At 28.8% G+C, this 22,526-nt stretch overlaps 2 protein-coding genes across 2 annotated transcripts; one reads left to right on the top strand and one right to left on the bottom strand.

The window, feature by feature from the left end:
- Positions 1–324: 324 nt before the first annotated feature.
- Positions 325–1,422, bottom strand: J4E83_010519 (uncharacterized protein; the record flags this gene model as incomplete). Its single annotated transcript, XM_049337400.1, has 6 exons — positions 325–409; positions 623–864; positions 917–990; positions 1,042–1,075; positions 1,143–1,162; positions 1,236–1,422. 6 exons carry the CDS (start codon positions 1,420–1,422, stop codon positions 325–327), a joined length of 642 nt encoding a protein of 213 aa, XP_049183485.1.
- A 958-nt stretch (positions 1,423–2,380) lies between these two features.
- Positions 2,381–4,028, top strand: J4E83_010518 (uncharacterized protein; the record flags this gene model as incomplete). The annotated part of the gene is made up of 4 exons (XM_049337399.1): positions 2,381–2,449; positions 2,503–3,431; positions 3,478–3,698; positions 3,751–4,028. The coding sequence occupies 4 exons, from the start codon at positions 2,381–2,383 to the stop codon at positions 4,026–4,028; spliced, it is 1,497 nt and encodes a 498-aa protein (XP_049183484.1).
- Positions 4,029–22,526: the final 18,498 nt, after the last annotated feature.

The following is a 22,526-nucleotide window of genomic DNA, read 5'->3' as shown; positions in this document are numbered from 1 at the left end:
TGTCATCTTCGTCCGCGAACCAATGGTCTTGAGCTCGGATTGGTGCTGCGAGTCATCCGCATCATGTCCTCCTCCACTACGACTTTGTTTGGTACCGCGACTCCGATTCCGACTACTGCGTAAGGTAGATTCGCCGATGAGGTGGGGGGCGACGTGGCGGAAGAAGAGGCGCATGGTGGGGAGGCAGCCGGTGATTATGACGAGGTTGGTCTCGATGAGGCTGGTTGGGACGTTAATTTGGGTGTTTGACGGTGATGCATTTGGATGAATGCCGCTGTGGGGAGTTCCGCTTTGGAGGATTGGGTGAATTAGGATGGAAGGAACTTACATCCAGATACCCGGCATGACGATGGCCCATGTTTGATCGATGGTCTGCAGCATAGGGAAGAGGAGGGCTAGACGGACGCCGCTTGTTATACACGTTCTGTCGTGTTTGTTAGCTCATGCTTTTCATCTTTACCGTAGCCTCGCTCTAGTTAGAACTCACAGCGAGCCCACCCCAAAAATACATATCAGCCCCAATTTCTGCGCCCGTGGCATCTGCAACCTAATCACCATGGGCACAGGCAGCACAAGCAACAAGATATCCGTAGCCATATTCAATACCGCCGTCGCCATATACAGAGGTGTCCTATCAACACAGCTTCCCTCCGTGATAGTAACATCCCAGTTCCGTCGGAAAGGCGTGCAAGCGAAGATGAGTGGGAAGACGAGCGCGATGTTGTAGCCGACGACGAGGAACATGCTTGCGTAGACACATGATTTGAACCAGCGGAGGTGGGATAGTCGGAGGTAGAAGAAGAGAAGGGAGAGTTTGGCGCTGGCGAGGAAGGGGCAATAGATTATGCTTGCTACGCTGATCAACTGTTGGGTGGTTAGTCGGGGTTGCTGAGAAGGGTCAATGGGTGGTGCTTACGTTCATGGTGGAATTGACGCGGTGGCCGGTTAGTTCCCAGATGTGGACGCCGAGAGTGCCGCGGCCGTATTGGACTGCTGGGTGATTAGATATGGGATGGTGGAGATGGATCCTGGTTGACGTACAGAGGATGGGAACTTGTATTGCGATGGAGAAGCACTGTTGGTTTGATTGTTAGCACGATTTGTCGAACATGCAATCTTTTTCAAGCTGCAATGCGACGCACCCATGCTATGAGCAGCGCTACTGTAGATGTTGTCAGAAGCTAAACGTAATGCTTTCGGCTTTTACCGATCTTGGCCAGAACTTAAGAGCTTACTATCGTCTGGTGTGAAGTTCTTTGCTAGTCTCGTCTTCGTGTAGACGCGTATAGCCATGAAGATGGCGGCAACGATCATGCCCAATGTACCAATCCAGAAGTTGGCAGCTTCGCCCGTTCTCTGGGGGTTATTGACATCGACGATGTATCCAGGCGGTGCCGTAAAGATGGGCTTGTTCATGTCCATGATGCAAATATGTGGAGAAAGTGTGCGTCCTGCTGATCAGCGAAGCTGTTGTGTGTCTATATGTTCCAATTCGAATTCTCGTCCCCTTCATCCGGGTCCTCGCAATCCGTCATTTCTTGCTTTGGTCGAACGACATACTCAACATGCAACCATGTTCCATGTCACATGAAATCCTGCTGTTGACTGTGATGGTCAGTGATAGCGCACAAGCAATGTCACTGTATACGCCGCATCGCTTAGGCAGTGAGGCTCACACATGCAGCAAGAGATTGGCCTGGAGTACTGCACCGCCTACCAAAATCTTGGTCAGTATACCTGTGCCACTCCATTGCATCGGAATCATGACTCTGCATTGCAATAACGGCTCGGATGTCTTCCTGTCTGACGGAAGTTTGGGGTGAGCATTATCATGCCAAGTATGTGGCGTTCATAGAATTGGCAATCCCTTAGGCATCGCATCCATCAGTGTGGTCAACCGAGGTCTCCGACGCGTCTGTTGATGATCCTTTGTAAAGCGACTGTGCCTCGTTTCCAGCTCTCCGCGGTTCGCTCCCCAGGGTCCCGGTTGATCCGCAAATTAACTTCCTGTGCCGAGCCGTGTGTAAAGTGATCTCGAACCTATGGAGAGGCATGCGTTCATTGACCCCTGCAAGCCACCTTTTAGCGAACAAATCGAAGGCATTGCCGCTTCGCTGCCGGCGGGTGTATAGCCTTCGCGGCACAAGTCCAACGCCACATTGCGTTCAGTTCTGGAAGCAATTTTGGCATCCTTCGAGCATCCAGCTTCATCTCATCTGTCGAGTCATTGCTAAGCAGGAAATGCGCATCCTTGTTGAGGTTATTCGCTCAACCTGTTGAGAGATATGAGCGAGTAGAAAAGCGTGCCACAGCCTGCGTCAACGTTTCGACCATCGAGTGTTCCTTGTGTTATCTCTCCATCTATTAACTTGTCAGTACCATGACTCGCTTATCCCTTACCTTACTTGCGGCAGCGGCTGTCATCCCATTCGCGCATGCTGACTATTGCGTGAGGCTGCTCCCAAATTACCTTCTCTTCGAAACGTCTGCTAACATCTACAGTGCTCCGCTCTTGCTCTCACGTCCCTAAAGAGTCGGCTGCTATACCCTAGTCAAGATGCATATGAGACGCGGGAGGATTCATACTTCGATGTGAAGCAGCAGGTTATCACACCCAACTGCATTGTCCAGCCCAAGACCGCAAAAGAAGTCGCCCTTGCTGTCAAGACCCTCACAGCCGCTAGTCGGCTGAAGTCATGCAAGTTTGCGATTCGCAGTGGTGGACACACGCCATACGTCGGAGCCTCAAACATTGAGGATGGCGTAACACTCGACCTGCACTATCTCAGCACCGTCGAGTATGATGCTAAGAAGGCCATGGTCAAGGTCGGTCCTGCGGCAACCTGGAACGACGTATACGACACTCTGGAACCACTGAACGCGATGACGAGTGGTGGACGTTCGTCCACAGTCGGTGTCGGTGGTCTTACGCTCGGGGGTGGAATCTCGTACTTCTCACCGGGGCGGGGTCTGGTCTGCGACAACGTCATCGAGTTCGAGGTTGTCCTCGCTGACGGTCGTATCGTGACCGCGTCCAAGACTTCGCATCCAGATCTCTTTGCTGTTCTCAAAGGTGGCAACAACAACTTCGGCATCGTTACTAGCTTCAAATTCGGCACCTTCGACTACGCCGGCATGTGGGGTGGGCTCGTCATTTACCCAGAGTCGACCATTCAAGACCATTTCAAGGCCTTGATCAACTTCTCCAATAACATTGACAAGGAACCGAAGGGCTCAGCTATTGTCATGCCGGTGTATCAGAGCTCGGCGGGCGCCGATTTGATCTTGAACGCGTACGACTATGCTGAGCCAGTATCGAGACCCGCGGCCTATGACGAGTTTTTGGCGATTCCTGGCAACATCTCTGACTCCACAGGTATCAGGAACATGTCATCGCTGGCAGCGGAACTCGCGGGCGCTACTACACACAGGTAAGCTAGCCGCCATTGCTCTTGACGGATGCTGATCCAAACCCAGCGTATACTTTGGCACACTGACTTTCGCGAACGATCTTCGCGTCATGACCAAAGCCCATGAGATCTACATGGATGTGCTGTCCAACCTGAAGGCCAAGGCTACGGGTGACTGGCAGATCTATGTGCTCTATCAGCCCCTTCCGCCTTCGTACTGGAGGCAGAGCGCGTCCAAGGGCGGCAACATGCTGGGCTTGGAACGGTTTGGTGAACAGGTGCTGTGTCGTAAGTTAGATATGGGACTTCGTAACAACTGCATGCTGATCAGTAACAATAGTATACCAACCCTACATCTCTTGGCAGGGTGCTGAACAAGACGCGCTCTTCCAAGGCGCAGGCGCCGATCTCGTCAACGGAATCCGCGAATATGCTGAGAGCATCGGTGCCGACAACCCGTACCTATACCTCAACTACGCGGACAATACCCAAGATCCCCTCGCAAGTTATGGTTCCGCTTCCGTGAAGAAGATGAAGGCTGCAGCGAAAAAGTATGATCCTTCCGGTGTTTTCCAGAAGCTCGTGCCTGGTGGCTTCAAGATCTCGAATGTTCAGTAGATGATGGATGTGTTTTCGTAGAATGAATCGATAGCCATAATGTGTCGGTATGATAGCAACATGACCCTATCGTTCTTGGAAGTGCGACTTCCGTTGTGCGCGACGTGCATACTCCATTCGGATGGCGTTCCGAGATGTCAACGCCGCTCTTGGGCTGAAGTCAAAGCAAGAGACTACCGCGAAATCAGGTCGCACGATCTAGAAAACATGAAAAGGGAAGATTTGAAGAGGTTGGCTAAGACGTGTTGTTGACGCGCTGGCGTCGTAAAGGCTGCGAGTAGAGGATAGCCCTTAATGTATTAATATAATCCTAGTTTTATTTACTAAGGCGCTAGTCTAGAAGTAGATCTTTTTCTTCTATAATACTACTTTTCTATATAAATAAAAAATATTATAAAGCTATAAAATTAATTTATAATACTAGCTCTAACTACTACGCTAGTAAATAGGTATAGTATACCTAAGAATAGGTATAAGTTAGGTTATAGTTAAACTTTCTACTATAGCTTTATTACTACAGATATATATATATTACGCGCTTATAGCGCTTTACTACACTTATAGCTATAAATGCGCGTGTAGGTAGATATATAGTTAACTTAGAAAGTAATAATATTATTTAAAGTCTTAGCTAATTACTTTCTTTATTTACTAATAATAATAATAATAAAAGTAGTAGTAGTAATATTATAATAGCTCTACTACACCTTACGCAGTACTTACGTAGCCTATAGTAGTAGTAGTAATATTATAATAACCTAGCTACCTTACGTAGTACTTATACTATAGTAGTAGTAACGTTACACTATACCTTACGTAGTACTTACGCAGACGCTGTAGCCTAGTATATCTACTATTACCTAGTCTATTATATCTAGTAGCCTCTAGTATTATATACGCGTACGCTCTATCTAAGTTATCTTTTATCTTTATATTATTCTTATATTATTAGTTATATTATTAGTTATATTATCTATTATATTACCTATTAATACGTATTATAACCTATTATAGAGTATTACTAGCAACCTAGTAGTAACTTAGTAGTACTTACTAAGCTTATAACGCAGGCTCTAAGTAGGTAGTAGTAAGGTCTAGCCTAGCCTATAATATTACTATATAATATACTAATTATGTTATAGATTCTCTATGCCTACACTATAAGCTTAGCTTTCTTAACTAGATTCTAAGAATATATCTAGTTATGTTTCTAGTACTTCTATTTACTAGATTCTTATCTCTTTATATACTTAATACGCTTATATTACTTTTAGAGCCTATTCTTATAAACGTAATTATAAAGAGCTTTAACTTTATCTCTCTCTTACTACTTAGTAGTAAGAACGCTAAAGTAAAAAGTAGTAAGGCCTCTCTTCTTATATAGACTACTATAACCTAAGTATATATTTTAAAGGTTATATATCTTAAAGTAGTTCTAAGCTTGCCTTCTATAGATATATATAGTAATAGTATATAGAGTAATTACTCTTAAAGTCTTCTTCTTACTAAGTAAGAAAAATATTATAGGCGTCTTAAGAACGCGCGCAAAGTTAGCTAGTACTAGAATATAACTATTAGTAGAATATAGTATATTAGATATTTAATTATTAGTTAGAATAGTTCTTTTTAATAGAACGTTGTCTTAATAAGATATATAAGATAATAGTTAGTAGAATAATATTATACAAAAGATAAGAAGAAATTCTACGTACGTAAGAAGAAGATTTTATATACTATTTTACTACTATACTTTACATAGTAGCTTTATAAATATAGCTTAAACTATAGCTATAGTTATAAGCTATAGTTATAAGCTATAGTTACTAGCTATAGTTATAAGCTATACTTTCTTATTACTATTATTACTTATATAGAGCTAACTTAGCTATTTTAAGAGCTATAGAAGCGTTCTATACACTATTTTAACGCTATAAGTATAGAGAATTTAGCTATAAGCTTTATAATATAAAAAATATAAAATATATAAACACTACTTTGTTATTAATTAAAGAGACAGAGTAAAGTCTTAATTATAGCTATTATAACTAAAGTAATATAGAATAGAAATATACTCTTATTAGCAAAAACTAACAGACTCTAAATAAAAAATAGTTGAACTTTAACTTAACTTTTACTTACGCTAGTTTTTTTAGTATAAGTTATAGTTAAGTTAAAGCTAACTAGTATTAAGTTAAAGTTAAGTTAATATAAATAAAAGTAAGTATAAGCTAAGTTAAAGTTAAGTTAAAATAAGCTTTTTATATTATTATAGTATTTTATTATAGTTATATAATATATAAGCTATAGATAGTAAAAATTACTATATTATATTATTATAGTACTTAATTATTATTAAGTAGAAATCTAAATCTTAAGTAGTAATACTTATAGCTTAAAAAGCTACTAATTCTAAAGAGGTAAGAACTATTACTAGTACTCTAAAGAATGTATAACTAAATCTTTTACCTACTCTTAAAGGTATAGTATTAAGTAAGCTAAGGCTTAGAGCTTTAGCGCTACTACTTCTAAGATAGTTAAAGCTTCTAAATCTTTTAGGCTAGCTAAGAAGCTATTCTAATACTAAATACTCTATAAGAGAATTATAATATAATTATACGCGCTTATTAGCTTATAACTAATAGAGTAATATATTCTAAAGCTTTATAGTTAGAATATATATACTAAAATCTTAGTAAAAGCGCGCTTCTCTTATTCTTTATACTTATATAATAATAATATTTAAAACTCTAAAGATTAAAGACGTAAGTAGCTTATATTTAATACTAAATACTATATTACTACGTTAATACGTACTTCTAAATAATTTATAAGTCTTCTAAATAATTATAAGTATAAAACTAATCTCTTACTAGTTATATTACCTTACTATCTTACTAAGAAGCTCTACTAAGTTACTTTATTATTACTATATTAATTACTTTCTATATAACTACGTTACTATTATAAAGATTATATAAGCTACTCTACGTTTATTAGAAGAAAAACTATTAGAAAAGCTATTTTAAAAGCTATTCTAGTAACTATAGAATAAGATGCTGTCTATGTAATAAGAAATGTAATCTAGGCCTTCTACTCTAAATATATGCGTTCTAGAGCTATTAATGTTCTTATTAATATTTCTATTAATATTTCTATTAATATTTCTATTAATATTTCTATTATCTTAAAGAGTTACCTAGCTAGAGCAAAGCTCTCTATTATTTCTTCTTCTATTCTTACCTTTAAGAAGCTTACTAAGAAGATATATAATATATTCTATAGGCACTATTATTATATTTCTAAGAGCTAGGTAGAGAATTATTTTATTAGTAAGCTAACTAGAAAAGAGCTATTAATTATAATTACTATCTATATTTATAACTTTGTATATAAAGTAAGGCTAAGAATAAAGCCTTTACTATCTTTATATATAGAGTAGACTATACTCTAGTAACGTAGTACTATCTCTAAAATTCTTAGTATAGATAATAAGAAATAGAAAATAAAAGATTTAGCGTTTATAGCTTATCTTCTCTTACCTAACACTATTACTTAGATAGATACTATAGTTACGTATTACAGTTACCTTAAATAAAACCTATATTAATATTACTAGAGAATAGAGACAAGATTATAATTAATAGCTAAGAATAGGTATAGTAAGTTCTATTAGCTAATTAGTATTTCTATTACTATATATTGTCTTAATTATTTCTAGTTATTTCTAGTTATAGTATAAAGAAAGTTATATAGGTAAGTATAAAATAAGTTTATACTAAAACAACTATATTACTATAGTAATATATACTAAATTAATATTAAAATTATTTAGTAGTTCTAAAAGAGACTAGCTTAAAGTCTTTTAACGTCTTTTAATATCTTTTAACGTTGTTTTACTATAAAGATAATACTAAATTAGGCTTAAGGCACTATATATACTTAATTATAGCTATATAATATATAAGCTAACTAAAACTTATTATATTATTTTTATTAAAAATTTAGGTATTAGTAATATAAAGTTACTTTAAAGTATAGTACTTATTAAAAAGTAAAAGCTTTTTCTATTTAGCTCTATTATTTATATTAAAGTTTATATATTTTTTTTTTTTATATAAGGCTTCTCTTTAAATACTAAAAGTAGTAAATTAAAAAGCTATTTAAGAAGTAAGTTACTAAAAATATTCTTTTTTATATATATACTTATATTTTTTTTTTTAACTAATAGTATTTTTAAGAAATATAACTTTTTATAGTATTATAAGTAAAAAATAATATTTTTTTATTACTAACTATATTCTTTAAACTATTAAAAACTTACTTTACTTTAACTTAAGTAATAAAAATTACTAAAATATTTTTTATAACTTATACTAGCTTAAAATAAATAAATATAAAGTTACTTTACTATTATAGTAAGTTAAAGTTTAGCTTTAAAATTATAATAAGTACTAAAAAATAAAGTTTACTCTTCTCTCTAGTTAAATAAATAGTATTTTTAGTTTTTAAAGTAAAGAATTTAAAAAAGCTAGCTATTAGTAGTAGAGAAGCTTTTTTTTAAAACTATTTATTACTTTATAAGTTTTAATAGACTAAAAATAGCTATATACTAAGTATACTAGTTTTTATACCTAAAGCTAAAGTTAATATTTAATTATTAAAGTAATCTAAGTAGTTAAGAAACTACTTATAATATATTTCTTTATATACTAGCTTTTATTCTTTCTTTTAGAAGTTATTAGTAGCTAACTATAATAAAAAAATATAATAATATTATCTTATAAATATTTAGTTTCTATATTAGGTTAAGAATAGTTATATAGTTAAATAAATACTTACACTTAGTATTAGTCTTAAAGTAGTACTTTTTTAGCTTCTTTTTACTTTTATTAGCTATAAATTTAATAACTACTAGCTAGTTAGTAGTTACTAGTTTACTATAATCTTTATTTAGATTAGTAGTTATCTTATCTAGAAAATTAAATAAGTAGTTATATATTTACTAAATATACTATATCTATAGTTCTTTTTACTTACTAAGAAAATTAGTAGTAACTTTAAATTACTTTAGTAGCTTTATAATTATTTATAAGTATTACTATTTACTACTAAAAAGCTATAGTTATTTAAGATTATAAAAATTAATATTAGCTAACTAATCTTTTTAACTATTTAGATTATAAGTACTTAGTTTATTAGCTATTTTATTATTTAACTACTTATTAATAAATAATTATAACTTAAGAGCTTATATATATATATTATATATTAAATTCTACTTTATTTTTATATCTTAGATTACTAATAAATATCTATTAGTAGGTAAATAAGCTTAGAGTGTAATAAATTATTTATATTATTAAAGTAATATATTAATAGCTATATAGATAGCTTATAGCTACGTAGTTATTAGTATATAATAATATACTATAATAATATAAGATACTTACCTTTTATAAAGAGTTAGGTACTAAAACTATAGCTTATATATTACTAATATAGTATACTTATAGTATTTCTATATTCTCTAGCTTATTAGATACTTATAGTTTAAAATAATATATAATATTCTAAACTATAAAGTTAATTATATAAGCTAGATATAAAATTATATTTTTATTTAAATTTTAAAAGATATTATTTATATCTAGTTAGGTTTTAATAAAAGTTATTATTATATAATTATTACTAGTATTATTATAAGTAATAGTAAAAAAGTATAATTTAATATTTATATTAGATAATACCTTTATAATATTAGTTACTATAGTTATACTAGTATATCTTTCTTATATTAGTATAAAATTAAGTAGTCTTTTATAAAGTTTCTAGCTACTACTAATATAGTAAACTTTTATAGTAAGAAAACTAAAGTAATTAGTAGCTAACTAAGTATCTAGTATAATAGATATATTAGTTTTAGCGTTAATATCTTAAAATAAAGCTACTTTAGCTTTATTAAATTATTAGTTAAGTATCTCTATAAATTTATAATATATAGTTATTATAGTACTTAGTTATAAAAACTATATAAATTAAAAGAATAATAGTTACTCTATAGTATAAAAAGACTAGTTATTATTAATTACTATATATATAACTTTATACTTAAAAATTTTAGTAGAGTATATAAGTATAAATTTAGGTATAGTATAAATATAGAGTATAAATAGAGTATATAGTTTAGAGTAAATAAAAATATTAATTTTTTTATAGAGACTTATATTATAATAATTTAAAATATACTTTATATTTATACTTTATAAACTAACTAGATACTAAAGAACTATTCTATATCTTAGATAGTAGATATATAGTTTACTACTTTAGTATTCTACTACTTTATCTACTTAAGCCTATACTATACTTAAATATATAAAATTATTCTAATAAAAGTTAGAGTTTATAAGATATACTATATATAGTGTTTTACTTTACTAGTTTTTTTATACTATAATAATAGCTTTATAAGTATCTTTATCTATAATAAAATAAGTAGAATATGTTACTAGTTATATAGCTTATTTATCTTTACTTTTTATAAAACGCTTACTATTAAACTTTAAGTTTACTAACTTTACTAGAAAATCTAATAAAGAGTTAATAGAGCCTAGAAAGTTATTTATATTATTATTTATATAGTTATATAAGTATAGCTATAATAACTAACTATAATAATAAGTAGTACTTAAGAAATAATTTTTCTTAGTATAATAAAGTATTATTATAATAAGTATCTTTAAATAAAATAATAAAAAGGCTCTAATACTTTATAATAATATAAAACTATAGTATAGAAGTTATTATATTATAGTATATAGTCTAAGTAAAGAGTTTTTAGTATTAGTACTATTTTAGAAGTAATTAGTAAAGTACTAATATTAAGTTTTATATTATAATTTAGTATTATAAGCTAAAGTAAGTACTAAGAATACTATTAATAAAGTAACTCTCTAGTTCTTTATTATACTATTATTAAACTTATTACTTTTAAGCTTTTTTTTACTTAAAGTTTTAAACTCTTTAAAACTATTATTTTTAGAATTAATAACCTCTAAACTATACTTATTACTATTTTTAGAATTATATTTATTTTTTAAGTTATTAATAGCTTTTTTATACTTATTTTTCTTTTTAGTAGTAATAAATTACTTCTTACTATTAATAACTTCTCTAGCTTTAAGTACTATAGTAATAAAATTATATAAACTAGTTAAGTTAGTAATAGATATATAATAAAGTAATATAATAAACTTATACCTAAACCTCTAACTCTACTATTACTAGTTTTTTATTATTAAAACTTTTAACTTAAATAAGCTACTTAGTATAAGTAGTTTTACTTAAAAAGAAGTTATTATAATACTTATTAAAACTAGTATAATAGTTTTCTTAAGTAATTTTTTTAAGTATACTACTAGAGCTAAATAAAGTATATAAGCTACTTACTTCTTTAAAGAAAGATATTTTTTTAAGCTTATTATTACTAGTAAAGAAGTAATTTAAAGTAGTATTAAGTATATAAGTATTAATTTTCTTATATATATAGTTTTATTTATTATAAGTAGTAGTAAGCTTATTTTTTAGCTATTTTACTACTTATAGTAAGTTTAATACTATAATAATAAACTATATTAACTTATAGCTTTTCTTTTACTTATACTACTTCTTTTAAAAAAGCTTCTACTAAGTAGTATAAAACTATATATTCTTTTACTTACTTTAACTCTTAAGCTTTTTTTTAAGCTTAGCTATAGTAGTGTAATTTATATTTTTAGTTTTTCTTTTAGTAGTTTTTTTTTCTATTATTATAGTCTACTTATTATACTAAGCTATAGTATAAGCGCTTAAACTTAATAAGCTAGTAAAGTATTATAGACTAGCCTTAGAGTTAGAATATACTAAGTATTAATAGAATATTATAAGGCTTAGAACTTAAGAAGCTATATATAGAATCTAGAGATTTATATAGTAAGTCTAGACTTTACTTATACTTTCTCTATTCTAGTCTAAGCTTAAGTAAAGTCTAAGACTATTATATACTTCTAAACTTATCTTTACTATATTAGTTTAAAGAGTAGTATAGCGTTATAAAGAATACTTCTATATTAAAGTTATAAGCCTAATAAGTAACGTGTAAAGGTAAGTTTATATATATAGAGTTTTTAAACTATATAAAAATTTTACTTATATAATCTCTACTATACTTATATATAAAGTTATAATAACTCTAAACTATATCTAGACTAGAGTTATATTATAATTTTTTATAATTATAATATAGCTCTATCTAAAGCCTTACTTACACTTTAATATAACTTACTTTTATCTTTACTTACTTTAAATTTTTTACTTTATAATCTCTACGCTAGCTTTTTTTAAAAACTTATTAATTTTAGACTATATTTATACTTTCTACTATATAGTTCTATATTATTCTTACTTAGTTAGTAGCTTTAGTACTACTTACTTTTACTAGTTTTCTTAACGCGCGTAATAGTAGTACTAGTATTACTACTACTAGCGCCTTTAGTAGCTAAGATCTAAGAAAGCTAACTAGTTTATCTAGATATAGCTTCTTCTATAATATTAAAATAAGAGCTTTAATTAGGTCTAGACTATACTCTAACTAATATATAATAAAATAAGTATTACTATATAAACTAGTTTAAAGTAAAAAGAGATTTTAATAACTTAGAGTTTACTAGGTTTAACGCTAAAAAGCTTTTATATTTACTATATATTACGCTACTTATAAAGTTTAGAAATTATAAGTATAAGCTTAGTTTTAGTTTATTTTATTTAAGTTTCTATAAGAGTCTAAACTATAAGCTAACTTTTTCTAAGTTTTTTTTATTTATTTTATAGCTACTATAAAATAAGATATATAAAGTATACTCTAGAGTTCTCTATTAACTCTAAACTTTACTATACTTTTTATAACTAAAACTACTATATTTAGTTATACACTAAGTGCTAAAACGCTTATATTATAAATTTAAGAATCTATAGCACTATATAGCCTATATTAAAAACTATACCTAAGTTTACTCTATACTTTTATATTTTTTATTATTACTTTAAATAAACTCTTACTATAGCTAAGTAAAACTCTAGTCTAGCTATACTTTATAAGCTCTCTACGTAGTAAAAGTATAAAGCTTTATATTCTACTAATAACTAGCTCTCTCTCTTTAACTTCTTTTAGAAAAATATAAATATTTTTATAGTATTTAGTTATAGCTTTAATAAACTTAATAATTTAGTATAATTTATTAGCAGCGCTTTAAACGTTATTAGTAGTTAGTTTTAGTAGTAGAAGAATATATTTAGTTAGATTATAGTATAGGTTCTAACCTTTTCTATACTATTTATATACTAACTTTTATTAGAACTAACTCTAGTCTACTACGCTCTTATAGTACTACTACTAAATTAATTATCTACTTCTAACTAGCTCTAAGTTCTAATATAAAGCGTACTAAATTAATAATTAAGCTAAGAATAAATATAATTTAGATAATAAAAAGTATAGAGTTACTACGCGCTACGCTTACTATTACTCTAACTTCTTTTATAACTACTTTTAAACTACTAAAAATATAAATTACTAAGGCTACTATTATATTAATATCTAACTTAGTACTATACTCTTTTTAAACTTTTATATATAAGCTCTTTCTACTATATATAAGTAGTGTAGTACTTTTAGATACTATACTTCTATACTTATTTCTATATAGAATTCTTTAGCGCCTTATATAGAAATAGTCTACTATACCTTTAAAGTTTATAATACTATTAAGAAGGTTTAGAAAAAGCTAATAAAGAATATAGCTAAGTAGCTTAGTAGGTCTAGATTAGCTTTAGACTATACTTTAACTACTAACTTTTCTACTTTTAACTACTTTTAGCGCGCTATTATAATTTTTTTTTATAAAAATATATCTAAGTTTAATATAAGTAAGAATAGTAATATTTTTTTTTTCTAAATCTTTTCTAACTTGCCTTTTTTTAAGAATAACGCTCTACTTAATAATAGCTTACTACCTCTATACTATAACTATAATAAATACTATTATAATAAAAAAAGTAAGCTAGTTTTAGAGCTACTTTAAAACTAGATAGTTACTAATAGTAATTATTTAGAGCTACCTTAGCTCTAGAAAAAGCTACTTTTCTTTAAAAAAGATCTACCTCTATATAAAAAGAATTTATAGCTATAGCTAGAGTAGAAGCTTCTAGAGGTTAAAAAGAAACTCTCTAAGTCTAAAAATAAGTTTATAATAAGTAGTAGTAATTTAGATATATAGATTTATTATAAGATAGAGAAAAACTAAGTAAATTAAGTACTTTCTTAGTTTAGGTCTATAGAGTATCTATAAAGCTTACTCTTCTTAAGATTTATAGTATATACTAGATAGTATAAACTTAAAGCTATTAAATTAACTTTTTTTTTATAAGCCTAAGGCTAAATTTATAAAGTACTTTTTCTTTTCTTATTATACTATACTAGTCTATTATAAAAATACGCGTTTCTATATTTAGCTTTAAAATAATCTAAAGCCTTAGTTTTTAATAGCTTTAGTAGATTAATCTATATTAGCGTAACGTAGCTAGCTTATTTTACTAAGGTTTTTCTTTAGCTTTAATCTAGAGTATTCTTTACTTATAGAATCTCTTTAACTATCTACTTACGTAAGTTTTTATTCTTTTTACTTAGGCTTACTATAAGCTTAGGCTATATATCTATTAAAAATTAGCTTAGTAGAGAATCTACTATAGTCTATTCTACTAAGTCTATATAAATAGTTTTATATAAGTTTCTAAGTAAGTCTAATATAACTATAAGTAGTAATAGTATAGCTATTACTATATACTTAGCCTAAAGCTAGTTAAGCTTTTTACTTAGGTAGTTTATCTTAATATTACGTATAGAAAACTATACTTTATTACTAATCTAAAAATACTTTATAGAATATTATAATTAATTAGTTACCTTTTATTACTATTACTAAGTAAAAGTAATTACTACCTAGGCTAGATTAAGCTTTAACTTTAAGTACTCTATAAACTAAACTATATAACCTTTAAGCGTATACGTAGACCTATCTAGTAATAGAACCTACTATAGTATATTTACTATATACTTATTAAGTAATAGGTTTAGACTTACTTTAGTAATACTAGAGTTATAGTTATTTAAAGCTAGCTAGTACGCTAGAAAGTAATTTAGCTAGTTAGTCTACTTAAAGATTACTATTATACGTAATATAGCTTATACTTTCTAGTTTATTTACTTTATACATTTATTAGTTTAGAGGTAGTAGAATATTAAAAAAAGCTACTTTACTTTAGTAAGTTTATATAAAGTAGTCTAGAAAGCTTCTAACTAGTCTAAGCTATAGTTTATAATTAAAGCTAAAAGAAATTTATAAAAATACTACTAGTAATTATAAAATACCTACGTAATATAGTCTAAGGCTATAGAAGTAACTACCTCTAACTAGATAAAGTTAGATAGCTAATTAGTAATAATAAGTAGGTAGCGTAGTAAAAACTTATTATAGACTAGTAGCTCTATTATAAAATCTATTAAAATCTACTACTAGTATCTATCTACTACTAGAATAGGCTATAATAGCTTTTAGCGCTTCTTCTAAAAAAAGTAGACTATATAGTAGTAGTAGTTCTAAATATAGTATATAACGTTACTTAATATACTATTTTAGTAGTAGTTCTAGTATATATAATAAAAGGTAATATTCTTTTTAAAGTACTTTACTAAACCTAACTTATAGACTTTTTAAATTACTATTATTATAAGTAGCTTTTAATTTAGTAACTATAAAATACTTTTTTAAAGTAGTATACTATATATACTAATAGAGTAGTCTTTAACCTACTAAGTTATATTAGCTTTTAGTAGAAATATTCTTACGCCTAAATAAACTATCTTTTATTACTCTATATAGCTAGAATTCTCTACTAAAATAGCGTTCTATAAGCTTTATATATAAAGGTTAAGAAATACTAAAAAGCCTAGTAGAGATTTATTCTCTACCTAGACCTACGCTATATCTATAGAAATTCTAATAAGTATTATAATATATACTAACTAGTAGAAATTCTTTCTATAGTTCTACTTATAGTAGCTTAGCGTATTAAAGTGTATAGTAAGACGTTTAGAATAATAATATAAGATATACTAAAACTTAGAAAAGTTTTTTATTTAGTAATACTACTATTTGCTAAAATTATATATACTAGTAAAATACTCTAGATTTTTATAGTTAGTAAGAACCTTAAAAGGCTTATATACACTAGTAAGCTCTACTAACTACGTCTTAAGGTAGCGTACTATAGCTAATAATTTTTTATTATAAATAGTATAGTTATACTTTTTACTTATAAAAGCTATAGAGTAGTGTTATAATAGGTGTTTAAGTACCTATTAGGTTAATTACGTACTTTCTCTTTTTTGTACTAGTATTTTACGCGCTTACCTATATATATTATACTACTCTTATCTAATCTTATAAAAGTAGTAATTATAATTCTAATTACCTAAATCTATTATTTCTAGCTTAATTTTCTTTATAGTTATAAGCCTAGCGCTTTAAAGTATAGGTCTTATTCTCTCTACGTAATAATAATACTACAAATAATATATTTAGACGCTTCTCTAATCTTTATTTAACTTCTCTTCTTATAATAAGTAAGGTAACTAGTAGTTACTAGCTCTTTACGTATTAACTATATACGTCTACTATAGTGCCTCTATATTAACTACCTACGCTTATAGCAGCGCTTCTTTCTAATAACTCTAAGTATGTTAGTAATACGCGCGCTACTTACTATCTTCTCTATAAGTAGCTATAAGTAACTATAGTCTCTTAGTAAGCTTAACACTTATTTTAATAAGTAGCGTAATTCTTAAGAAACGCTCTACTTAGCCTAAGTAGTTTATATAGCTTAAATTTAACGCACACTCTCTAGAAGTATAGAAGAAGATTAACCTAGTAATACTCTCTTCTAGAAATAGCTTTTTTAAAGTTTCTAATTATTCTATCTATCTAAAGAGAGAAACTAGTAAGCGTAATAAGAAAGCGCTCTAGAATAAAGAACTAGTAGTGTAGAAGCTTAAATCTACTTTTCTAGTAAGTATCTAAAGTAGGCTTAGAAAGCTTAAGAGGTAGGTTAATATAACTATTAACCTACTTCTACTACTTCTAGTATAGATTAAGCTAGCTAAGAGCTAAAACTAGTCTCTTTATATAATTATAAAGTCTCTTAAGATATAACTATAGCTTTATAATAATTTAACTAAGAAGTAAGTTAGAAAGAACTACTATACTTACTTAGGTAAGGCTAAGCTAGCAAAGACTAACCTAGAGTAGTAGTACTATAAGTAGAACGCGCTCTATATACGCGCAAAGGCTTATAAGCTTTCTAAAGTAGATAGTATACTTACTATCTATAACTTTCTTAACGCGCTAATACCTAGAATAGCTATAGACTAGATAATTTAGATAAAGCGTAATATAATTACTACTTAGGCGCTTAGTGTAAAGATTTTTATACTTTCTTAGCTTAGAATCTTCTTTTTAGCGCTTATATAGTATTAGGTAGCCTACTCTAAGTTATATAAAATCTTTGCCTCTATTAGAAAAGCTCTATCTACTAATAAGGCTAGCGCTAAGTCTAAGTTACTAAACTAGGCTAAGTCTACTACCTACTCTTATACTACTCTAGAGTCTTAGACCTACTACTAGCCTATTAAAAAGTACTATAATATACTTACTACTATTAGAGCTAAGTAGAAGCGCCTTTAATAGCTTTTATAAGAGAATAAAGATACTATTATTAAATACTTAGATATAAAGCACTTTAGAAAGGCGCGTATAAAGCTTATTAGTAAGAGATACTCTATTTTAAGTCTCTTAGAAAGCTTATATAATAATAATAGGTACTCTAGAGGTATAGTTACTACGCTTCTTAACCTAGGTATACTTTAGCTAATACTAGGTGTCTACTCTACTATAAACTATAACGCTTACTCTCTCTTAGCTAGCACTATTCTTAATAATAGAGTAGCTATCTATCTAGTTAACTACTTCTCTCTATTATTAGACTTTAAACTAGCTAGAACTCTTAAAATAGTTAAGGTAGGTATATAGGCTTTTTCTATTCTTAGTTATAGTATATGCGTCTTAAAGAGCTTTATTAAGCTTATAAGTAGTAAACGCGTTAATCTTATACTTACTAGTGTTATAGTTATAAAGTGCTTCTATATTAATATAGTCTTAGAAGCTTACCTTAACTAATCTAGAATTTAGTACCTAGGTCTTAATAATACTCTTTATACTAGGTTACTAGTAAGAAGCACTATAGTAGCTACTTTACAGCGTAGGCTAAACCTTATATTTATAGAATATAAGCCTATTACTATTTATAACACTTCTATTATAAATATAATATCTAGAATAAGATCTAGCTTTACCTTTTAGCTGCGTAGTAATTTAGAAGACCTTTAGTATACTTATACTAGTTACTTAAGCTCTAAAATACTTAAGGTACTTATATATAATACTTAAAAGGTAAGAATTAAAAAGCTTACGCGCGTATAGTATAAGTTCTACGCTTTATCTTATATAAAGTAAGTTATCTCTTATTAGCTAAAAAAGTAAGCTCTCTAACTCTTCTAGAGAATTACGTAGAACTTTTTTAATATACCTAAAGAGCGCTTAGAAAAGAAGTAGATTCTACTTATTAAGAATAAGTATAGTAGTAAAGTCTATCTCTATCTACTTTTCTTTAAGAAGATAGAGAAGATAATAAAAGCTCTTAAGAAGTTTTAAGCGCTTATCTAAACCTATTATTACTTACTTATTATAAGAATTAGCTTTAATAATAACTCTTTAACTAATCTATAGTGTAGTAACTTACGCTATAAGGTATAAGTAAGAAAGTATAGTATTACGCTAGAGTCTACTTTTTCTTATATCTATAAGCCTAATAGAGCAGCTAAAAGAGCTAGATAAAAGATTATTACTAAATAGATTAAGATAAGAGAAGAAGCTAATCTACCTAAGTACCTCTAGATAGAGGTAGCGCTTACTACTACTTAGCTTTATAATATAAGCCTTTTATATACCTATACTCTACGCTCTTCTAATAAGAAGTTAGAGTAGTAGTTTATAGAATACTTTAGATAGTATTAGCCTAAGCTTATAAAAAGAGCTTCTACTAATCTATAACTTAATTAGAGTAGTGTATACGTCTATAAGTATTGCGCCTATCTCTTAAATAAGAATAGAGTAGCTAGGCGTAAGCTAAAGAGCTTTAAAATACTACCTAGAGAATATATTAGTTATTTAGTAGACTATTAAGCTTCTAATATATACTATATATAGATTCTATTACTAAGAGAAGTGTTTACTACGCGCAACGTAACGTTTAATAAGTAGCTCTTCTATAGTAGTAGAGAGTAGAAGCCTTTTAAGAAGAATACTTATATTATAGTTAATATTCTCTATAAGAATAAGTAGAAGAATATAGTAGAGGCTTATAATAAGCTTCTATTACTCTCTTAGTAAGGTAACGTAAATAATAGTAAGCTACTACCTAACTAAATAGATAAGCTACTTAATAGCTTATTAGAAGCTTATCTAAAAGAGTTAAGTCTTATATAAGTAGATCTCTAGACTAGAGAGACGTAAAGAGTACGTATAAGACTTACTAAACGCGCTATAGAACTACTATTACTAAAGGCTATACTAGAGCCTTCTAATATAATAAGTATTACTAAGTAGCTTAGTAATAGACGTGTTAATTCTAGCAAGTACTAGTCTATAGTAACTAGATTAGTAAGCTTATTAGGTACGTAAAGAGATAACTTCTAAAGTAATAGACTTCTATTACCTATAGTAATAAACGTCTCTTAGAATAAAGAAGTATTTAATAGCTCTCTACTTAATCTATAAAATCTATCTACTAAGCGTAAGTATGTAAAAAAGGTCTATAGACCTTCTATATATAGAAGTAAGCGTTACCTAGATAGTTATAATAATTATAATAATTTTAGAGGTATAGATATCTATACTTTACTATTTAACTCTAAGTAGCTTAATAACTTAAAGACTTACTATAGCGCTTCTAATTAGTTATTAGACTACGCATATATAATACTATATTATATTATTACTACTATAATTATAGATAAGCCTAATAAAGGCTAAGTCTATTAGAATAACTTTCTAGCGCTTCTAACACTTTAGAAGCACCTCTATAACTATCTCTATAGAGATAAGTTTAAGGTAGTAGCGCATTAGAAGATTAATACGCTACTTATAGCTAATACCTAGAAGAAAGTAGAGTATATAAGTAGTAAAGAATACTTTCTACTACTTAAGTAAGTTTTTACGTATAAAGTAGATAAGAATAGCTACTTTATAAAGTATAAGGCACGCTTTATAGTATATAGAGATATATAGGCTAAGAATACGCTCTACTTAATCTATACTACTACACTTACTACGCAATTCTTCTATCTAGTAATAGCTATTACTACTAAATTTAATATAGAGATCTAGTAGCTTAATATTATAGTAGCTTTCTTAAACGCTAAGATTAGTAGTAATAGGCTAGTGTACTATAAGCTTCTAGATAGCTTTTAGAGAAAGAGCTACTACGCTAAGCTTAAGAAAGCTCTTTATAGTATACGTAAGAGCTCTCTTCTCTAGTATAATAACTTCTTAAACACTTTTTTAAAGCTTAGCCTATAAGCTAGTAAGAAGAAGCTTTATTTATACTATAACGCTACTTAATAAGTCTTTATACTCTTCTATATAGATAATATTCTACTTATATTTACTAAGTTACACTATTTAGAAGTAACTAAGGTACTTAGTAGAATTAAGAAGACCTATAAGATTAATAATAGAGAAGTAGTAAACTAGTTCTTAGAGGTGCGCGTTATACGTAATTACTCTATAAGCACTATTTTACTACTTTATAATATCTACCTTAATAAGATTATAAAGAAGTTTAGTTTTAAAGATAGTAGCTACTTTCTAGAAATACCTTTACTAGCTAGTAAGCTTCTAAAGCACTAAGAGAATACTTTAAAGTAGAAGATTAAGGCCTATTAAGAGCGTATTAGCTTAGTATTATACTCTACTATTATAATACGCTCTAATATTGCGTATATAGTTTTCTAGCTCTCTTAGTTTCTAACTAATTCTTTTCTAGCTTATCTTAAGGTAGTAGAGTATCTTATTATATACCTATACTACTTATAATATAAAAGTATTATATATAGTAGAGAGGTAAGATTAGGTAAGAAGCTCTAGATCTATAGAGACGTAAGCTTTATAGATAATACTAAGACGCGCTACTTCTTTTATAGATTTATTATAACACTTTTTAGAGGCCTAATTATATAGTAGACTACTTACTAGTTAACTATTATAACCTTAACTACTAAGGTAGAGCTTCTTACTCTTAAGACTATTACTAAAGAAACTATAGCCTTAAAGCGCTTATTTACTAAGCTTTAGCTACTTATTACTAGCGCTTAGTAGATCTTTTATAATAATTAATAGACTATTAGGCTTATAGTAGAAAGTAATAAAAGAATCTCTACTAAGCTCTACTATATTAATATCTAGAATATATAGCTTTACTAGAAGTATAGTAAGAGCTCTTTTAAAGTGCTCTATAAGCCTACTAATAATATATTAGTAAATAGACTTACTAAGTACTTATCTAAGTAGAAGTTTAAAGCCTTTAAAAAGTAGCTAAATCTAAGATAGATAGCTTATAAAGATACTAATTAAGGTTTATAGATAAGTAATAAGTATAAGAAAAGTTAGAAAGTTTAATTAATTATTTATAGAGTAGTACTAGGCTCTACTCTAGGCGCTCTATAACTAGATAAAGAGATTTTACCTTCTCTTTAGACGCTTACTACCTTTCTATATAGCTAGCGTAAAGAAGCTTCTATTAAGCTACTATATACTCTAACTACTTAGTTTTACTAGTTAAAACTAAAAGTATAGGTAGAGAAGATACTTACTTAGAGCTTTTAACTTTACTAGAGGCTATTAAAGCTACGTTGTCTACTTTAGCCTTAGCTTCTATATAACTATAAGCTACTCTACGCTACTTAGCCTGCGTTAGTAAAGTATTAATTTTATAGACCTTCTCTTTATTTAAAAGAAACTTAATAGCTACGCGTAGCTTATTCTATTTCTACTTACTTCTAAACTAGAAAGAGTAGATAAACTTAAAAGCTATTAGCTTTATAATCTTAGGCCTATAAATAGTTAGCGTAAGTAAATAGTAGTCTAGAAGCTTAAAGACTTATATAGAGTTATATAAGTACCTATAACTATACTACTTATACTAGATATTCTTTTTATCTACTTAGTTAAAGTAAAGTTCTTTACTATAACTAGTAAGCGCGCTTTAGATATACTTAATATAGAGTATTAC

This window comes from Alternaria metachromatica, assembly GCF_023757995.1.
Source record: "Alternaria metachromatica strain BMP 0045 chromosome Unknown scaffold_46, whole genome shotgun sequence".
NCBI classification, from domain to species: domain Eukaryota; kingdom Fungi; phylum Ascomycota; class Dothideomycetes; order Pleosporales; family Pleosporaceae; genus Alternaria; species Alternaria metachromatica.
Note: the sequence above shows the minus strand (reverse complement) of the source record. Positions and strands in the feature narration are given on the sequence as shown.